General features: G+C 47.6%; 7 protein-coding genes across 7 annotated transcripts; 3 read left to right on the top strand and 4 right to left on the bottom strand.

The window, feature by feature from the left end:
- Positions 1-1,174: 1,174 nt before the first annotated feature.
- Positions 1,175-2,474, bottom strand: N7503_004413 (intradiol ring-cleavage dioxygenase; the record flags this gene model as incomplete). Its single annotated transcript, XM_057063960.1, has 3 exons — positions 1,175-1,787; positions 1,838-2,162; positions 2,219-2,474. The coding sequence occupies 3 exons, from the start codon at positions 2,472-2,474 to the stop codon at positions 1,175-1,177; spliced, it is 1,194 nt and encodes a 397-aa protein (XP_056921703.1).
- Positions 2,475-4,581: 2,107 nt separating this feature from the next.
- Positions 4,582-6,431, top strand: N7503_004414 (uncharacterized protein; the record flags this gene model as incomplete). The annotated part of the gene is made up of 4 exons (XM_057063961.1): positions 4,582-4,712; positions 4,772-4,942; positions 4,998-5,459; positions 5,510-6,431. 4 exons carry the CDS (start codon positions 4,582-4,584, stop codon positions 6,429-6,431), a joined length of 1,686 nt encoding a protein of 561 aa, XP_056921704.1.
- A 1,089-nt stretch (positions 6,432-7,520) lies between these two features.
- On the top strand, positions 7,521-8,546 carry N7503_004415 (uncharacterized protein; the record flags this gene model as incomplete). Its single annotated transcript, XM_057063962.1, has 5 exons — positions 7,521-7,551; positions 7,713-7,879; positions 7,937-8,159; positions 8,233-8,366; positions 8,448-8,546. 5 exons carry the CDS (start codon positions 7,521-7,523, stop codon positions 8,544-8,546), a joined length of 654 nt encoding a protein of 217 aa, XP_056921705.1.
- Positions 8,547-11,592: 3,046 nt separating this feature from the next.
- On the bottom strand, positions 11,593-13,237 carry N7503_004416 (putative MFS sugar transporter; the record flags this gene model as incomplete). The annotated part of the gene is made up of 2 exons (XM_057063963.1): positions 11,593-12,953; positions 13,033-13,237. 2 exons carry the CDS (start codon positions 13,235-13,237, stop codon positions 11,593-11,595), a joined length of 1,566 nt encoding a protein of 521 aa, XP_056921706.1.
- A 1,040-nt stretch (positions 13,238-14,277) lies between these two features.
- Positions 14,278-14,487, top strand: N7503_004417 (uncharacterized protein; the record flags this gene model as incomplete). Its single annotated transcript, XM_057063964.1, is given in 2 exon segments — positions 14,278-14,299; positions 14,315-14,487. 2 exon segments carry the CDS (start codon positions 14,278-14,280, stop codon positions 14,485-14,487), a joined length of 195 nt encoding a protein of 64 aa, XP_056921707.1.
- Positions 14,488-15,003: 516 nt separating this feature from the next.
- N7503_004418 (uncharacterized protein) lies at positions 15,004-15,513 on the bottom strand (the record flags this gene model as incomplete). The annotated part of the gene is made up of 1 exon (XM_057063965.1): positions 15,004-15,513. One exon carries the CDS (start codon positions 15,511-15,513, stop codon positions 15,004-15,006), a length of 510 nt encoding a protein of 169 aa, XP_056921708.1.
- Positions 15,514-16,235: 722 nt separating this feature from the next.
- Positions 16,236-18,041, bottom strand: N7503_004419 (uncharacterized protein; the record flags this gene model as incomplete). The annotated part of the gene is made up of 5 exons (XM_057063966.1): positions 16,236-17,020; positions 17,066-17,443; positions 17,503-17,699; positions 17,752-17,822; positions 17,874-18,041. 5 exons carry the CDS (start codon positions 18,039-18,041, stop codon positions 16,236-16,238), a joined length of 1,599 nt encoding a protein of 532 aa, XP_056921709.1.
- Positions 18,042-18,410: the final 369 nt, after the last annotated feature.

Consider the following 18,410-nt stretch of genomic DNA (forward strand, 5'->3'; position numbering starts at 1 on the left):
CCTTTTCGGTAACCAATGCTTGATACTTGGACTGGTTGGCATGACCGTAGCCGAGGTGGGACTGCACGGTTCCAGGGTTCATGCTCGGGTATGGATCAGCAAACGAGGTTGGGCAGAATTACATGTTCAAAGCAGCACACACATGACATTCGCCATGGGAATGGAATATGTCCAAAGCCCCGAAGATCTGACGATCGGTTTCGCTCATGCATAGTTGGTTTCACTTGGGCGGGCGAGGAGCCGCATCTATCCTGAAAGCCGGTAACAGCTCGTTAACATTGCTGTGATTGGCTTGCTCGCTCGCTGGTAGTAAAATACTGCCTAAATATACAAACCATGGTTGCAAATTTCATTGACCTGGTTGCCCAGCCGATGCAACATGACTTCTATCATATGACGTGTTAGACTTAGGGATTCGAGATGCAAACCTTGGAACGATATATTTGAGGCTTGAATGCCACGAGGTCTTTGACATTACGGCCGGGTCTACTTCGGAAAGAGAAAGAACTGAAGCCTGAGGCGTGAAATTTTGATCGTTGTTTGACCCGATTAGGCAAGGTGCAGGGGTTGCTGCCCTAATCCGATTACACCTTCCATAAATAGTTTAGTGTCTTCTCCATACCCATGTTGAATGTCATGCAGATATCTGCTTTGTACTCCGTTTTCAAGGTTGTTTACCTGTGGATCGATTCGTGGCGTTTTGGAGAATCTTCGATTCAACATTCCATCTGCGCTATGGGCACCTATTGTACGAACTCTGGATCCTACTCCGCCCTCCCAAATTCGCAAATTACATTATTGCTGTCCGTGCGCGTCTATTGATACACTAAAGTCCGGGTCCCTCCGGTCCATGGGTTTACGCGCGCGGGAGAAACGCAAAATCGCGGCAGGGCTGTGATCGACATTCTTCAATTGTATGCTTAACGTTCAATGTAATGTCCAGTTTGTCCACTTAACTAGTGTAGGGGTCCTCGAAAATTAGAAAAATGAAAAAATGAAAATAAAACAATCAAGTTTTTATACTCTAGTCTTTGAATCTGCTCTATGGTTTATACAGTGCAACAAGGCTGCTGCATTGTCTACCCCTGAATGACAAACCCGCTGTCACTATCGGTAATCGCTCGCTTGAAGAAGCATCCCATGGGTTGATGATGCGCCACGTCTCCACCGTTCGCTAAACAGAGGCGCTTGGGGAAGCACTTCCAGAAGCGCTGCCGGATGGAGCAGTGCCGTTGGTCCCGCTAGGAGCACTGCCTCCGCTGCCTCCACTCAAGGTGCTGTCAGAGTTCTCGTGGCCTCCGTTTGCATCGTGATAGGCGGCGATGCTGTAGTAAGAGTTGTCCGTGTAGTCGGCCGTGGCGTTGATGCCAATTTGGATCCAAGCGAAGAGACCGTCATCCAAGTCGTCACCAAGGTAAATGTACTCTGGGAACGGGTCGTAGGAGCTATCGGCCTGCTCCACGGACCACATATCGTCGGCATTGGTCGTGATTGACTGAGTGTTGGTGCTATAGGGGTAGGTGTCCTCCACTGCGGATCGGAGAACCTCGTTCCAGAACAACTGTCCAATGTGAGCCACGCTGCCGCTGCCCACTTCCAGGGTTTTGTTCGGGAAAACGGTTGCGTTGAGGTGAGTCAACAGATGGGTGTGCGTGGCCCGGTCATCGTAGTGGCCCGGGAAAATTGTCTCGAAGTTCACAACACCGTCTGTGTCAGTTTGCTGAATACCGCGCAGGTAAGTGCTGTCCCATCCGTCCGCAGCATAGTTGCCGGATTCCGAGATTCCACTATCTTGGTCAGTATATGTGCTGATTGTTTGTTGCGGTTGCTTGCATACCTGTAGACACCAGTGGCATTTGCCTGCCAGATATCGACCAGAGCACCAGGAACGGGTCGACAAGTATTGATGTCAATGTACTGCACCTCGAGGGAGATGTCCACACCGTCGGAGTACAGATCCTCCTTCACATTCTGGCGGATCACCTCGCCCCAGACATAGTAAGGACCGTCGGTAACGGTGGGGGTCAGGATGCAACTGGTGTTGGCGGCGAACACGACAGATTCGGGAGTGGCAGGGCTATAGTTGAGAATACCGGTCTGGTTATGGTTGATTGCCTCCCACTTCTCGAGAGCGGCCAGGTCACGACGCCATTTCTGAGGGTCTGAATGAATGAGTTAGCAATGCGTCTCTGGCGAAGTTATGGCAAAGAATTCATACGGGCAGTGACACCACGCTTCTTGCGGAGGTTCTGGACTTTCTGCGAGCGACGGGCAACGTTGCGCTTGGCCAACTCCCGGGCATGGAGGCTGTTCTCACAGCCAGCCAGCGAGCGCTTTGCAGCCGCAGCCGCATAGTCTCGGGCGTGAAGCTCACGCTTCACCACATGGGGATCATGCTTCTCGCCAGGGTGAGCGACCGCAGGTGCAGCCAAGCAAGCGGCCGCGACAGCAATGAATTTGGACAATTGAACCATGATGGAGAAGAATATTAACAAGAAAAATCTGACTAACGACTTGAACAGTATTTCATTCTCTGAGCTGACTTGATGCCCTGGATTTATATAACCTCAGCATCCTGCTCTTGTCTCTGAACGCGTCATGCCAGGGACAACAATGTCTCCACAATCCCAGTACATTTGCCTCAAAATACTTTGTCTGTCATTGTTTCTTCAGGAGTCTCCAATCTAGAGCGTTGAGTCCCTATGGGCTATCTTGTGCAGTGTCCAAAAATCTGCTTGGCGCCGCGTGTCTGCAGAAGGACGCGACAGAGCCCCCACGAGCTTACCTCGACAGGGCAAACGATCGTCGCAGAACTGACGAATAGAGAGCTTTCTATTGGAGATCATCCCCGTTATTCCCAATCCCTTTCCTGGATCAAATCCACATGCTTGCAAAAGCCGGATTATCTACGGCAATTCGAAGCCGGGATTGGAGACCGCGTCAGAGATGAGACGGGAGAGGCTTGGCGGGTAGCGGTAGGATTGCTTCTTTTGGCCCCGTGGTCTTGGCTTCTCTTGGAAGGCTGACGGGGTATTTCCGGCATTGGTCAATGGAAACAGATACACGACGATGAATAATCATTTGAAAAACTTGGGTATCGGGGACATCTCGAGGTAGGGAATAATTTCTGTAGCGAGTTTCCTCTACGCGATTGCACGGGTATCTAATTTAGATGTCGATCAACAATATAAGGTTTTTGCAACACTGTGAGGTTGCGGATAGGAATATTGGAACTGGATGGCTAGACTTCGGCACTTCGAATGTTTATTCACTGCCTATATATTAGGCACAAGTCGTAATTAACAGAATGTTGATTGGTCAGGTGTCTAGTTATTTTAATATATTCGAAGATCTCCAGCCCACATACTGTAGAGGGAGTTGTGCGTAGAAGGTACCCTGCTCCGCCACCAACACCCAAGTGTCTGAAACACATACGTCAACACGCTAGCCAGATGCATCGGCATTAAAGCAGAGGCTATTTCTCGGACCAATGAAAGATTCAAGGTTTGAAGAATACCTATTCTCATTTTGAGCTAAATTAATTAACCTTGGTAAGTAGGCACCTGCATTGTCAAGTTGCCATGAAGACAACGCGGCATGGAGGCAGATGGAAGCAAATTCAAAGATTTCTAGTTTAAAATGTATACCGGTAGCTCTTCCTGGGAGAATTATGGAGTTCTGGGGTATTGACCGTTGGCTAGACGGGACTTCTGAGTGCTGGGCCCTTTGAGGCTCCACTTTGTGCTTCTTCTTTGCAACACGCAATGGATCTCGCTCCCCCACTTACGTATCAGCGGCACGCATGAATGGCTTTGATTGTGCTATCATATTCCTGTGCTTCATTGGCATTAGGTGCCAAAAACAGGGTGACTAAAAGAGAGCTGTGACCGTGGATGTTTCTTGAAATTGAAAATCCCAGAGCCACTGGATAGGGGTGTGTTGGATGGCGATGACACTAAAAATATGTGGCGGGTCGTTATACGCCCCATTGGATCTTGTCCATGATAGCGATTTCTATCAGAAATCCAGATAAAGGAATTGCAACACTGGGTACTCTTCCGAGCGGCTTTACTCTGGTCCGAGAGATAACTTTGCCGCTGAGCAAATCCATATTTTCGAGATGCTTTAGATTATAGCAAGCTCACTAGGGCAGACGACCACACTGACGCTAGCAGCCCTTATTTGCAAGACATCAGGGGGGCAATTAATTAAGTGGGTATGTGGATTGGACTAGTGTGTTGCAGTCCGTTAAGGTTACTGCCGGCTGCTCGCCTTAATGCAAATGATTTTCCATGCTAACGCGATAGCTTCTTGAACAACACCAAAATAGCATCTAGCATCGGAGAAGATTCACCACGATGAATCAAACCATCAAAAAGCTTTGCAATGACAGAATCGACGGCACATACCTGTATTCTGACGAGCTCGCTGGCCGTCATGACAAGCATGACGTAATCCAAAATGGGATCGATAGTCGTTGACTCAGCAATCCATCCCAACCTGTTGGTATACAAATATATTTTCATGTATTCCATTCTAGTTCCTCGTATCTCTAAGCCTTGTCCTGGTTGAAGCGCCACTATGGAAAGTAACGATGTCGAAGAGGTTCCTAAGGAGCAACCCCTTGTTGACCCGTCCTCTCCACCGATCCACCGATCGTCAACTGTCAGCACGCTCCATCACAATAAATTTAATGATTCATTCTTGTCAAGGTAATAATATTTCTCTCATCAACGCGAGGGCTTCATACTGAGTATTCACCTCATTCTAGAGTGCGCTCATTCTTCAAGAGAGAAGACCACATAGGTCATGTGTCCCAGCACCCATTACGAGATAAGGAAGATATCGAAATACACACATGGAATGGCCCTGATGACCCTGACAACCCTTTCAATTGGAGCAAAACCTATAAGTGGGTGTTGACTCTGACAGTCTGCTTCATGTGAGTCAATCCCTCTTACGTGTTTACATGTTGCAGAGGCTAACGGTGGATACAGTTCCATTCTGACAGGCCTCCCCGCGGGATCGTACGGTGCAGGGAATAATTACATGGAGCAACGGTTCCATGTGCAGAATACCCCATTCCCCAATCTGGCTTGGGCCACAACATCCTGGAACATGGGAGCCGCTTTTTGGCCACTCATCTTCGTCCCATTGACCGAATCCTCGGGCCGGATGCCAGGATATTTCATCGCTTATTTTATCCTCGTCGTCTCCCTGTTCCCGTCGGCATTCGCGCAGAACTTTGCAACACTTGTTGTTACCAGGTTCTTTGGTGGTGGTGCTTCTTCTGTCAGCATCAACATTGTCGGTGGCAGCATTAGTGATGTCTGGTATGGTGATAAAGCTCGCAGTCTACCAATGTCATTGTTCGGGTTCACAAGTGTTATTGGAATCGCGCTGGGGCCATTTGTGGGTGCTGCTATTCAGACCATCCACAAGAACGATCCATGGAGATGGTGAGTTAGAAAGGCCAGACCCGATACGACCCATTACTGACATGGACTAGGATATTCTACATCCAAATCATCTACAATGCTGCATTGATCCCGGTATTCTGGCTGATTCTTCGCGAGACTCGTGCAGACGTTATCTTAAAGAAGCGAGCTAAAAGACTTCGCAAGGAGACTGGCAGACACATTTATGCGGAAGCCGACCTTGACACCACTAGTATATGGAAACTACTTCAGGTTTCCTTCGAGCGACCGACCCGAATGCTCGTCACCGAGCCGGTGGTCATATTCTTCACCCTTTGGGTCAGCTTTGCATGGGGAATTCTGTTCCTCTTCTTCTCAAGCGTTTCGCAAACGTTCAGTCACAATTACGGCTGGGGTACTTTTACTACCGGTCTTGTCCAGCTCGCTATCTCTGTTGGCGCGGTGATTGGCACGGTCTTCAATCCGATCCAAGACTGGATCTATCTACGCTCAGCCAAGAGAAACCGGGAGCAGCCTGGCCGACCAATTCCGGAGGCACGTCTTTATACCTCAATTCCTGGAAGCTTGCTTTTTGCGGGAGGTCTATTCTGGTATGGATGGGCAAGTGTTGGGGATGGATCGATTCACTGGATTGTGCCTACTCTTGGCATTGGATGCACAGGTGTTGGAATCTATAGCATCTACATGGCTGTTGTGAACTATTTGACTGACGCCTATGAGAAATACGCTGCATCGGCGCTTTCTGCGGCTTCGCTGGGGCGGAATACGTTTGGCGCTTTTTTGCCCCTTGCCTCCTACGAGCTTTTTGAGACTCTAGGTTATGGGTGGGCTGGCTCGTTGCTAGGATTCGTTGGAGTCGCTCTTTCTGTTGTCCCCGTTGTCTTGGTACTTAAAGGGCCGGATATTAGACGCCGCAGTCCGTTCATGCGCGAGTCGACGTTTGACTCAGGAGAGTCATTTGAGCCGGGGGCGCCGGAGAAGCCTAATATTTGAAGCTTCAAGTTTGATGACTATAATACTTCTTCCACGCACGTGCGTTTCTGTACATGAGTCCTCTGAGATCTCACAAGGAAATTTCCCCGGTCGGAGGTGTGAAAAAAATTGTATCTCCACAGAGCCTTGCAGGAAAATAATATATATGTCCCCCCGTACGATTCAGGTGATAACAATATTCGTGTCTGTGGGCAATCTTGGGATTCATGGCACGGACCTGCATTATTAAGCTAAACAATGAACCAAGTCAGCTGTAGGACTTTTCACTGACAAGTAAGTCGGGTTTAATGATGAGTGGTGAGAAATTTCAATGTGGGGAGTGGGGGTGGAATGATTGCCAGGTGATCAGGGGGGCCTTGCAGATCAGTCTCCACGTTCCACCAGCTGAGCGTTTGCCCAGCTGTCAGACAATCTAACGGCGCACGTTTGCTTCCAGCCACTAATGAGAGCAAGATATAGATGATTGTTCAACTGTAATAACCGTACCGGTGCCCGTAGACTCCCCACGATCCTGCCAAGTTGTGATGGCATCGCTAAATAGGCTAGATGCATATTTAATGAACTCAAGTATCTTTTTATTGTATTAATAATTAATGCTCCGAAGTTAAGAGTATTCATGGTGGCTGCTTATTCAAATACGGGCGGACAAAGCATGCCGGCTGAGCTTGGTGGCTATGCAGTGTTTATAGCCGACATGGCACGCCTGCATTCCATATATTTCATGACATCAACTTGAGTTTCTCAACCTCAACATCTTCCCAAATTTGATCGATTTGCCTTGATCAACAGCATGGTCAACTTCTTCACTACGCTTGCAGGTACCCTCACGGGGCTTGTCTATCTAATCGCCACCCTTCTTGCTTTAGCTCTATTTGCAATTTGGCTTCAAACTCGTGACCTCTTTTTTCTCGTGGGTGTTCTTTTCCATAATTTTATCCTTAAAGTACCAGGAAGTACTGTTGCCTGATAGAGATTTGCAATCAATATAGTCGGCGAACCTCTTTTCTCCAAGCCGTCGCGCCGGAAGTGTTGTGCCCCTCGGCAGTCCAGGCCACGGCGGGAAATGGCCAAAATACATTCCTCCCATCAATGGCATCGACAGCCGATCTCCGTGTCCAGCGTACGTATCTTTCCTTTCTAATCTAATATTTCACTTGATTCCTCTGACCTGTGCGCGTCGATCTCTCTGTCATATAGACTGAATGCGCTTGCCAATCATGGTAAGTATAGAAAAGCGCATCCTCGGCTATTACAGAACTCTCGCTAAAACACATGAAACAGAGATATTGCCACACGATGGTCGACAGCTTACATATAAGCAAATCTCGCGCGCAGTTCAGCATGCGTATAACCTTGCACCGACCCTTGCAGAACAGCTCACATCTTCCGCCCGTCTGCTCGACCAAGGGAGGGGCCACATCGACTTACATGATCTCAACGCATTGAATGTCGGTAGACCAAGAAGATAGGCTAAGGGTATGCGCTGATGATGTTCTATTTCGCAGGTTGTCCAGCACGACGCTTCATTCACGCGTCCCGACATTGCCTTCTGTCCCGACCAAAGCTTTCCACACCCCAGCATGGTCGATATGCTCCTCGACCATGCGAAAAACGGCAAATCCCTTTCAATTGATGACATTGCCTACTATTCAGGTCTCCGCCGTGCTAAGTCAAAACGCTCAAATGGCCAATACTCGCTAACATGGAGCTTTCTACACAAGTTCTTTGGTTAGTCACTTCATGTAATTGAGGTTTTCTGTGTTACATCCACTTTACTGACAGGCACATGCCTTGAAACTAGGATCTGGAAACTCTGCACTCATGTACTCGATCTTTGGCGGCGATGTCGGAGATCTGAGCATCTGGCTGAGTGAGGAACGATTCCCAGACGGATGGGAACCTAAGAACAGAGAGGCACATGGGCACACTATCGCAGTTAGTTCTATTTTGTCTTTGTTGTCCACGCCTGTTATTTTGCTTTAATCTCTGATAAACTGACACCCTTGACACATACAGCAAGCGCAAGCCACATCTCTCACGATCGAGTTCAACATTAACGAGAAGCAGAAGCTCCGCCCTAAGGATGTGGCGTATCTCGAATCCAATGAACAGTAATTGAATCAATCAGCGTGAACTATCTGTTTCACCAGGTTGGAGTACATCAAAGTGGGGTGTCCACCAATTGTAGGATTTTTGATCATGACAACTGCCTGGCGGGACATGTCACTGCACCTGTATAGCAAGCTTTTTTCTTAAATGAAGCAAATGTCCAGACTACCCAACATTCGTTTGATGACCTCAGACCTGAAGCTTTACACGTGTATTGCCAATCATCTGTTTCGAACACTGAAAGGTATCCGCGTTAATTGAATTGGTGATGGAAAAGTGGAAAAATGAATGTACGTCGAGAATTTGTAAATGACTTTCGAAAGCGGGGACATAAGTAACTATTCACTATGCGACTGTGAGGCACAATATACAGCATTCTTTTTCATAGGTATGCTAAGCATAAATGGGGCTATGGCCTTAGGTAGTGGGAATTTCTCGTCTCCCGAGCAGTCGGAATTGCTAGATGTTTGAAGAACTCCATTAATGCATAATCGAACTCTAGCAGTAGTGGTAACTCACCTATATAGCCAACAACCATTTGTAGTAGCAGTCCACTTTGCATTGCCCCTAGTGATGGATCAGCCACAATTGACATCGAAGAACGGGAAGGACTACTAACGCGTGGTTCAAAGTCGTGCACTGGTTCATGGTGAAGCGTTGTAGCTCACAATCGCCTGAGGATTCATTGGCACAATACTCAATCTACAATCGAAGATCAGGAACTTGGCATTTTATCCAAATTATTCAACATTTTACCTACCCGGGAATGATCACTGGTTACAGGAGCCGCAAGGCTGCCGCCCATATAAAGGAAGGATATGGCTGTGAGACAGAAGTTCTTGAAAGCCATGACGGCGAATGACTTTTTAAAATGAGAGAATCGACTAACAAGTGCCCTTTGAGAACGACGGCTGAAGGATACAGTAGCAACAAGTTCCGGATTCCCTATGATTATAAACAAAAAAGTAGTGGCAGAAGTAGAAAGCCCCTGAAACAGTAGACGTTTCCCGTTCTCGATTTGAAATCAATCTGTACCAGGTTGCACTTGAGCTCAACGTCAACCGTACATAAGTGACTAGACGGTATCAAAACTTGGACCTTAACCTGGCTACGAAGAGGTATTATTTCGATGACCATTGATTAAAGGAAAAGACAGATAACCTATTACGTCCAGAAATATCTCGCGCCTGTGTTGAAGACTCTCACTTTTCAAGTGACACACATTGGCAAGTATTCATGCCCTGGCCGAATCTCGTATTCGCTAACCCCTTCCAGATACAACAAGAAAAAAGGGTGATCTAGGCCTGATCGAAATTTGACAGTTAATCTTGATGTGAGTATACGATGCCGTAGCACTATAGCTGCAATCTCCCGGATAGGTGAATTGCATGGACTAGCCACTATTTTAGGGATAGATGCATATTGCTACAATAATAAGAGGGACTAAATATTCAAATCTTGTCGGGGGGTTTGAGATTCTCCTGGCTTCTCTGAAGCATTGGAAAGTTGATTTGAAAGTCCGGTGGTCCAGTAAAGCCACAAGCTCGCTGTCAAGTTAACTGGTCAAGTGCAGGGACTCAGAAAGGAAGCCTGTTGAGTTTTTCCCCACACCGCTTCTTTAAGTCATAACATCTATTCTAAATGGCGACACTATTCCATAGTCGAAATGACCGCATTGACCACGACCGACGACCGACGCAAAAGATCAAACAATTAGACCTCCGAAAGGCTCGGGCTTGTGTTTTGAAGATCTCAAACTGATTGTTGGACTCAATAACATCTGCCTTTCCCATCAGGAGTACCAGACACTTCCTCACAAGTCATGGCCGGAAGCATAATCAAATTAGGTGGCTACAAGCTCTACACAAGGCCAATACTGGCGAGGACCAAGACTAACACATCGATGTCGCTGAGCAACCTTGAAATGCTATGTCATGCTTCTACATAGTTATCGTTTTTGTATCTCTTATGCGCCCTTTCTCGATTTACGACCATGGAATCTCGTAATTTTGAGTAACCCACAAAGCTTTAACTGTTTCAACTTCCCTGCCGATTTGGGGCATGGTTGCAGTTTTTTTTTATCTACGGCCATCTTGGGGAATGTTTCAGATACTACTGCTACGCCCTTGGCACATAGTATAAGCCATTGCCTCAATATCAGAAGCTTACACCTCCACTGACTACCCTTTTGAAGGGCGCAAGTGACAAATTCGATCGCCTCTTCAATATTTTCTAATCGCCCCGCGCCCCATCGGCCAACTAGAGCAGAGCCGTTACAATATGGTGGCAATTGTTCAAAAATGTTCGGAGTGATACGGAAGGGGTACTACCGGTGAAAGCAGCCCCCAAGCGGCCCACTCTCGGCAGTTGAGATTAGCATTCATTAGCGATGTCCTTGCCCACCCTTCCCATACTGGGCAGACCTGAGTTGCCCAGGATGGGCTGAATGACCACTGGAATCTTGACTGTGCCTTTATACCGGAGATCAAACGAGAAAAACTGCAAATCGCGAATTGAAAATCAATTAGATACATTCAGTGCGCATGTCGACTTCCTCAGTGTAGCGGCGGGTGAGAAAAAGAGCCTCATCCGCTCCTACCTCCACTTTCTATTCAAGCGTCTCCACCGATCCACAAATGCCGGCCTCGATCGGAGCTTGGTCTCGGACAACCCGAATCATCGCGAGCCCAGTCATACATGCCGAGCCTTGGACTCTCAGTCTTGACCTAGGGATAACTGGTGGCTTTGAACAAGATCATTGAATTTGAGTCTTTGAACTTTATGGACTTGGTACAATCAAGTCCGTCTTGAACACTAGATCGTGACCAGATCTGCAAGCAGGTTGAAAATGAACGTTTTGTGTAGTGATTCTTATTCAAACTAAGCATGCCTATGACACCGCGTTGATCAGGAACCAAGAACAAATTTCAGTGAGAGATCTATCATGTATTGGGGTGGTCTTCTGTGGACCAAGTCTCTATCTATCCATTCTATGTATTGTACATGGTTGTTGCAATGCAGGCTATCTAAATATTCGTGATATCGTAATGATTTAGGCCTTGGGAGCCTTCCTTGGAACGGAGCCATCACCGTCTACCGCCTTGGCCATTTCACCCTCAATGCCTTGAGTTTCAGCCACATGGAGCCTTGGCATGGAACGCGCAATACGAGGCGGATCGAAAATGCTCTTCGACTGAATAAAGATCTCATCGATTTCCTCAAGCGATCGGCCGTTTGTCTCAGGGAAAAAGAAGTATACAATTGGAACGATTGCAGCATTGAGAACGGCGAAGATGATGTAGTATCGCCATGAAATGGTGTTGAAGCCCACAGGAGTAACCTCAGCCAAAAGGAAGTTGAACATCCATACTGCAGTGGTCGAAACGGCACTGATGGCTGCTCGTAGCTGCAATGGGGCTACCTCGGTCGCGTACAGGAAGGTCAATCCTGAGAATCCGATGGTGAAAATGAATTCGAAAACAAAGAGGAACACGACGGCAGCGATCATGGCGGAGGTGTTATTGCTGAGTGAGTTCGTACCAGCGAGGATTGCCATTGACACAGACATTCCAGCTGCACTCCAAAGCATAAGGACACGGCGACCCAGGCGATCGATTGTGAAGTACGCTACAAAGCCACCTAGCGGCTGAGTAAGGCACATCGACGCTGCAAGAATCCGAGACTTTGTAGCATCTAGACCGAGGTATTGTTGGAAGATGGTTGTTGCGTAGTAAGTGATCAAGTTGATACCACACATTTGTTGGAACACCTGGCCAAGAGCTGCCAGGACGGTACGGTGGAAAAGACGCTGCTCACCCATATAGAGCAGGCTTTTAAAGGAGCCAGAACCAGAGAGAACAAGGGATGTTTCGATATCGCGGATCTCGAGGGTGATTTCTTCAGCGTCGTCGTCCACATCGGCGAGCGCAGCGAGAATAGCCCGTGCCTCCTCGGTACGTCCCTTCTTGATCAACCAACGAGGTGACTCAGGCAATAGCATAACAAAAGACATGACGATCAAGGACAAGACGATCTGGAAGGCGAGAGGGAACCGCCATGAGACTGAGCTGCCGGTGACAAAGTAGAAGCCGAAGTCGATCCAGAGGGAGATGGTGATACCGGCACCGATGAAAATTCCATCAGTAACGACGTGTGCACCGCGCTTGGTGGGTTTGGAGATTTCGGACTGCCAGACGGGCACGGTAGCAACGTATCCTCCGGTACCGTATCCGAGGACTAATCTCGCAACGATAAACTGGGCGAGAGAGTAAGAGCTAGCCATCAAGACCGCTCCGATAAGTGAGATGAAGGTGGTGATAAAGATGATTCGCCGGCGACCAAGAATATCTCCCAATTGAATGCATGATAACGAGCCGAACATTCCTCCCACTGTGTATAATGCGACCACGGTTCCTGTAGGCATGCGTTAGCAAGACTCATCGACCAAGGAACACAGTACAAAATGCGACTCTCAAGTCACCAGAATACATACCCTGAATTGTAGAATTGTAAGTTTCCTCAGCGCCCGTCGTAGTCAGTGTGTTCATCTGAGGGAATTGCTCTGCAAATGCTTTCAAAGTCAAAAGACCTCCCGTAACACCTTGGTTGTATCCATATGTCAGAAAGGCTGGACAAACAACCATCCACATAATAGCACGACTCAAAGCCGGTCCACGAAGACCAAAGTAAGGCGCCATTTTGGTTTCACTATTGGTCAAAGTCAACCAAGATCCGAGTCAAGTTAAAGTTGATGATCATGCAAGATGATAAAAAGTCACCTCGCCAAGGCCAACCATGAAGTTAAAGGTGATCCAATTCATATATACAGCAAGCACAGTTTTCGACGGCCATCGGCGTCCCCCGAGCTGACAAACTTGAAGGTTGCAGCAAAATGTGGACCACCATCCACCACGGACCGAGCATCGCAGTAGTCATTGGCGAGAACATGGGCGTTGTACGGCTAAACCAGGCCCGATCTTCGGAAATGTGGAGACCGAACCCGCAACGAAACCGAAAAGGAAATAATATTAGCTAAGATTCCTTGGTTTCCCCGGATTTTACTCGAACGGCATTTCAATTCTGGGGATCGATGTAGCGCAGCTTCCATCCCTTGATCGGGATGCCTAGTTTCAAGCCCCAGGACGCCGAAACAGTGTTAAAAAACCTTAAAGAGTGACTCGGTCCGATATCTGAGTTGCCAGAGATAGCACCGACTGCCGGCCTCCGTGTTGAGATGCTCCACTTCGTTCCATCGGACCCGGCCGATGACCAGTGAGAAGAGACCTCGGGCCACGATAACGGATCTGGATGTCATGAGTATTTGTCGCGATCAAACCGATAATCTTACCCCGGATGCTGGTGCCCCATACTCCGAGCCTTCCATGACTCGCTTGCATGCGTTCTATGAGCTAACCTGAACTGCATCCTACGTACCATGGAGCTATGGTCGCCACCCGCCAAGCGCACTAGTAACTCATTTGGGAAATCTCTTCCGTTTATTAGATTTTTTAATGACTGTGTTACGGTCCCTATCTGTCGCGTAAATGAAAACCCGCGAATTCACCCGGGCTGATCAGACTGTTGATCATGCTTGTTACTAACATCAAAGCTTTTGATATTGGAGGCACTTTGTGGTCTGTGCACACCGCTGATTTGCAATGAGAATTAGATGATAATTCCTCGTTCACGAGATACGAGTCTTGGTCGTGCAAGGTATTGATCTCGCCAAGTCTTAATCATGAAGCTCGCCTGTTTCGATGGTATCTGGTAAGTAGTGCTTGCGCTTCTCTACGAGTTCATCACGATCTCATTGGCAGAGAACGTTGAGCAGCTTCCCCTCGAAGTTCTTGAGCCGTGGAAGAAAGCCCACAATGTTAATATTATCTTCATGGAATCTGATGTATTGAGTTTCTATGCAGTGACTGTTCGTGGCCACGAACGTATCTAAAAGCAGTCGCGTGGACCTCCAGCACCTGAAACAATCGAAGGAACAGCGGTCGCGCTGCTCAGGGGAATACCATAGAATGGAGGTACCGGAGCTATCCATGATGCGAACAATTACGAAGTCATGCGACTTAGGAGGTACCGTAATACAATGATCCATGATGCACTTCCAGAACATGACACATAAGGATCCGAGCCGAATAAACTCAGAATGATCTCAAAGAAACTGGGCTCACAATCAACACAAAATGAGAAGAGACCCAGACTCTTTCGTAGAGGCTCGCGCAGTCCTCAAATGGACATGCAAAACAACCAAAGGCACAATAATACCCGAAAGAAAGAAAAGCGCCGCCTGGCTCCCCATCAAAATCCCATCTTCTCGATGTGCCTTCCGAATTTGTTGCTGAATTCACGAATTTGCCCTTGGAGAAGATCATTCTGTGCCGCTGTCATGATTCGCAGATCCTTTCCTGATTGAAGACTGTCTCGAACCATCTCATCGCGTGCCGATTTCAAGAAGCTATTCGCTGTGCAGACCGACTGCGTTGTCGGGATTCTGCAATTTGGAACGAAATTGACTGCGTACAATAGCGATTTCACTGCCATCGATATCCGAATTTGCCTCTTGGTGCTGGCTGGCAATTGACATACCTGGTCCGATGTAGGTAAGCTCATTCGGGCGCTCATATGCATAAATCTTCAAGCGAGAAACTGCCCCATTGGCTACCAGCATCGAGAGCTGGTAGTGAATCACCCCGATATTTTCAGTCTCAGAGAAGCCGTTGTGGGCCCTAGACAATTCCCGAGAGGTAAACGGCTGCGCCGCATCGCGCATAAAACGGATCACCTTAGCGTTGAGATCAACGCTCTGAGACATGGACATGTTGAAATACCTCAGCACATTTAGAACTTGTCTGCTCAGGAGTCTTGTAGGGAACTGAATCCTGTCTTGAAGGAGAACTTCAATCATTCCGTGTATGAGTGGACCCTCTACCATGTCAGGTAGCCGTCGTTCAGACATCGAGGGCATGTTGAAGTTGTCTTTGAAGGGAAGAGCTGCGTCAGCTAAGAGCTAGCATCGAGAAGTCGTGGAGGTTATGAAGCTGAAACGGACATACTTGAAGGAAAGGAATTCTTCTCTGGGTAAAAAATCAAGTATGGAACGGTGGAACGAGAGCTTAAAACATGATTTGGTGTGAGAGTTGACATGCACCATGGAGGTAGACAAACGAGAGTCGTAGGGAGTAAGAACGGTAGAAGTAGATCGCGTCTTGTTTTTCACGCGGCCCCTCCCCCTGACGTAAAGTGATCCTCAGCGAGATATTGAGATGCCCAGGAGTCAGGATTTACGATCCATATAGGTGTGAATCGAAACAGAAAATGTAATTTGTATGAAATTATACGTGTACATAGTGTTGGAATATACATTCATATGAATATATTGAAGTGAGTGAAGAACCAAGTGCCAAAGTGGGGCCGATCAGAGGATTATATCACCAGACAACCTCTGCCTACCAGATATATCACGTCACATGCAAGTATACAGTGGAACTTAAAGATGCATGAAAAAGGAAGACTGTTATTACCTCTCACTGTTGATTAGGTGTCTACTCTCAACTAAGCCTTAGTAATTCTGTCGAGCGGTACTTCCACTGTCCATGAGTAAATCTAGAGACCAGTTACTGCAGGACTACGATAGAACTAGCAGGATTCATCAAGTTTAAATTGATGTCTCATCTTCATCGGTGCATATTAGTCGCGCCTTTGCACCATAACAACAGGCCCCACATACTGCCTCTTCCCTTGGAATACATACATGACGAGGCTGAGAATGAAGACTCCCACAAATATAACCACACTCCAGTTAAAGTCTTCGACTGCAGCAGATGGGCTAGGTGGCCAGAAAGACCAAAATAGAGCGAAGCACACATAAATCAGGCCAATAATGTTGATGGCCAATCCGGCAGAGCCTAGAGACCATCGTCGTGCTGGAAGTGTCTCAGGACTACATATCTTTCGATAGATCACGCAGCTCATGGAAATGGCATAGGTGTACATGAGAGCCGCGACATTCAAAGAGATAATAGCATTAAATGCGACCGAGGATCCGATATAGATTAGTGAGAGCAAGCCGCTTGCCAAGCACGAAAGGCCGATGGCGCGAACGGGAATTCGACGGCGAGGATCAACATGGGAGATCCACCGAGCAAAGGGAAGACCCTTGTCACGAGCAAAGGCATGGGTTTGACGGGCCGTCGATGCATTGAACAGAATGTTGCTGAAAATGACAGGAACCAGGATTATGGAGGCTAATCCGTTAACTCCAGCTAGGGAAAGCGTATTTCGTAGAACATAGAGGAATGGGAACCCGGAGCTGTCAGTGAGCGACGCTGGAACCGATTGGATTGAGAGTAGCAACCCAACAAGAACAATAATTGCCAAAACGCCATTACCAAAATATCCCCATACAATGGCGATGGGAACGTAGCGCCCAGCATCCTTTACCTCTTCCGACATATGTGCAGTGGCATCAGAACCTAAGAGTGTTAGGCAATTACTCAAATGTGCTTGAAACAACATACTAAGTGACCCATATATAGCGGATATCTGGCCGACCATCAAGCTCACTCCTATTGTTGGCCAGCCGCCACCGTTGTAAAACTCAGTAAACACTACCTTCCCAGGTTGGTGGGGCGCCATGGCAAATAGCGTGACAACCACAATCACCCAGCAAATAAGATGCAGAGCAAGAAGTAGATTTTGTATCCGTGGCATCCAATTTGCGGCATAGACGTTGAAAACGTAGATGAGTGCAATCATCGCCCAAACAAAGAGAGTCCCCTGCCAATTTTGTGCCTCGTATTCTGGATTTCGTATGGTGATCAAGCCTTGAATGATCGTTCCAGTGAGAAAGGACCCACTTGCTGCTCCGGCTTGCCAAGCCAAGACGGACATCCATCCTGCAAGAAGAGGGAAAAGTCAGTAAAGGAGAGGTCAGACCGACAACGAAGTGACTGACCTGTTGTATAGCTGAGGAATTTCTGAAATCGCCTTGGAGCAAACTCTGAAACCCAGTGATACTGACCACCAGAAGTCGGCGCCATGGACGCCATTTCAGCAAGACTGACGATAATAAACCCGAATCCAATGAAGGTCCATATGAAGGACCAGAAAAGGCCAGCAAGCCCTCCATTTTGCAGGCCCTGGGAGTTAGATCTAAAGGCGGAAAGTCAAATATGCAGATTGCTAGCTCTTAGTATTTTCTCACATCAAGATAAACTCCCACGTGGCTTGGAGAACGGCCGAAAAGCTCAACGCAGCTAATGGGCGGAAATTGCGCTATGTTCTCTCAGCTTGCAGCATTATCGACTTGTAATGGAGTGATGATACCTTGAATTCTTGAAGCTTTCCCATTCGGTGCATATCATTTTTGTCGTTGTGTGTGGCCCCTGAGTCGGGGACAACTTTATCGAGGCCCTCGGCCTCTATCGTTTGTACCGCTGTGATTTGGTTATCATCATCTGTGTTTGAGATGAAGGTTCTAGTGTTGGAAGCCATCCGTCAAGCTCACTGCAGCATTTATTTGTGGTGTAACGTTGTTGACCACTGGAATGTACGAAACGTGGGGTTTGAACTGATCTCCGTGATGGGAAACCCCTTTGTGATGCAATAGAGGCGAGAGCAGGTCTTTGGAATGAATCACCACTTAGAAATGTTGAGGAGGGGCTGCCAGCTTGCCAGAGGAATTCAACTCAATCAAACTTCGTTGTACAGCAAACAGCCGAAATTTCCCGAGGATATCCTACATCCCTTGAAGTGGGTTAATGAAGACTTTTTGCAACGTTTGCTGCTCACCTAATGACACGAGATCATGCACTCAGCCACATGGCCCTTGGAAAGCAACAACTAATATGATCTATCCGTAAT

This window comes from Penicillium pulvis (genome assembly GCF_028828015.1).
Source record: "Penicillium pulvis strain IBT 33274 chromosome Unknown contig_23_segment0_segment0, whole genome shotgun sequence".
Lineage (NCBI taxonomy): Eukaryota > Fungi > Ascomycota > Eurotiomycetes > Eurotiales > Aspergillaceae > Penicillium > Penicillium pulvis.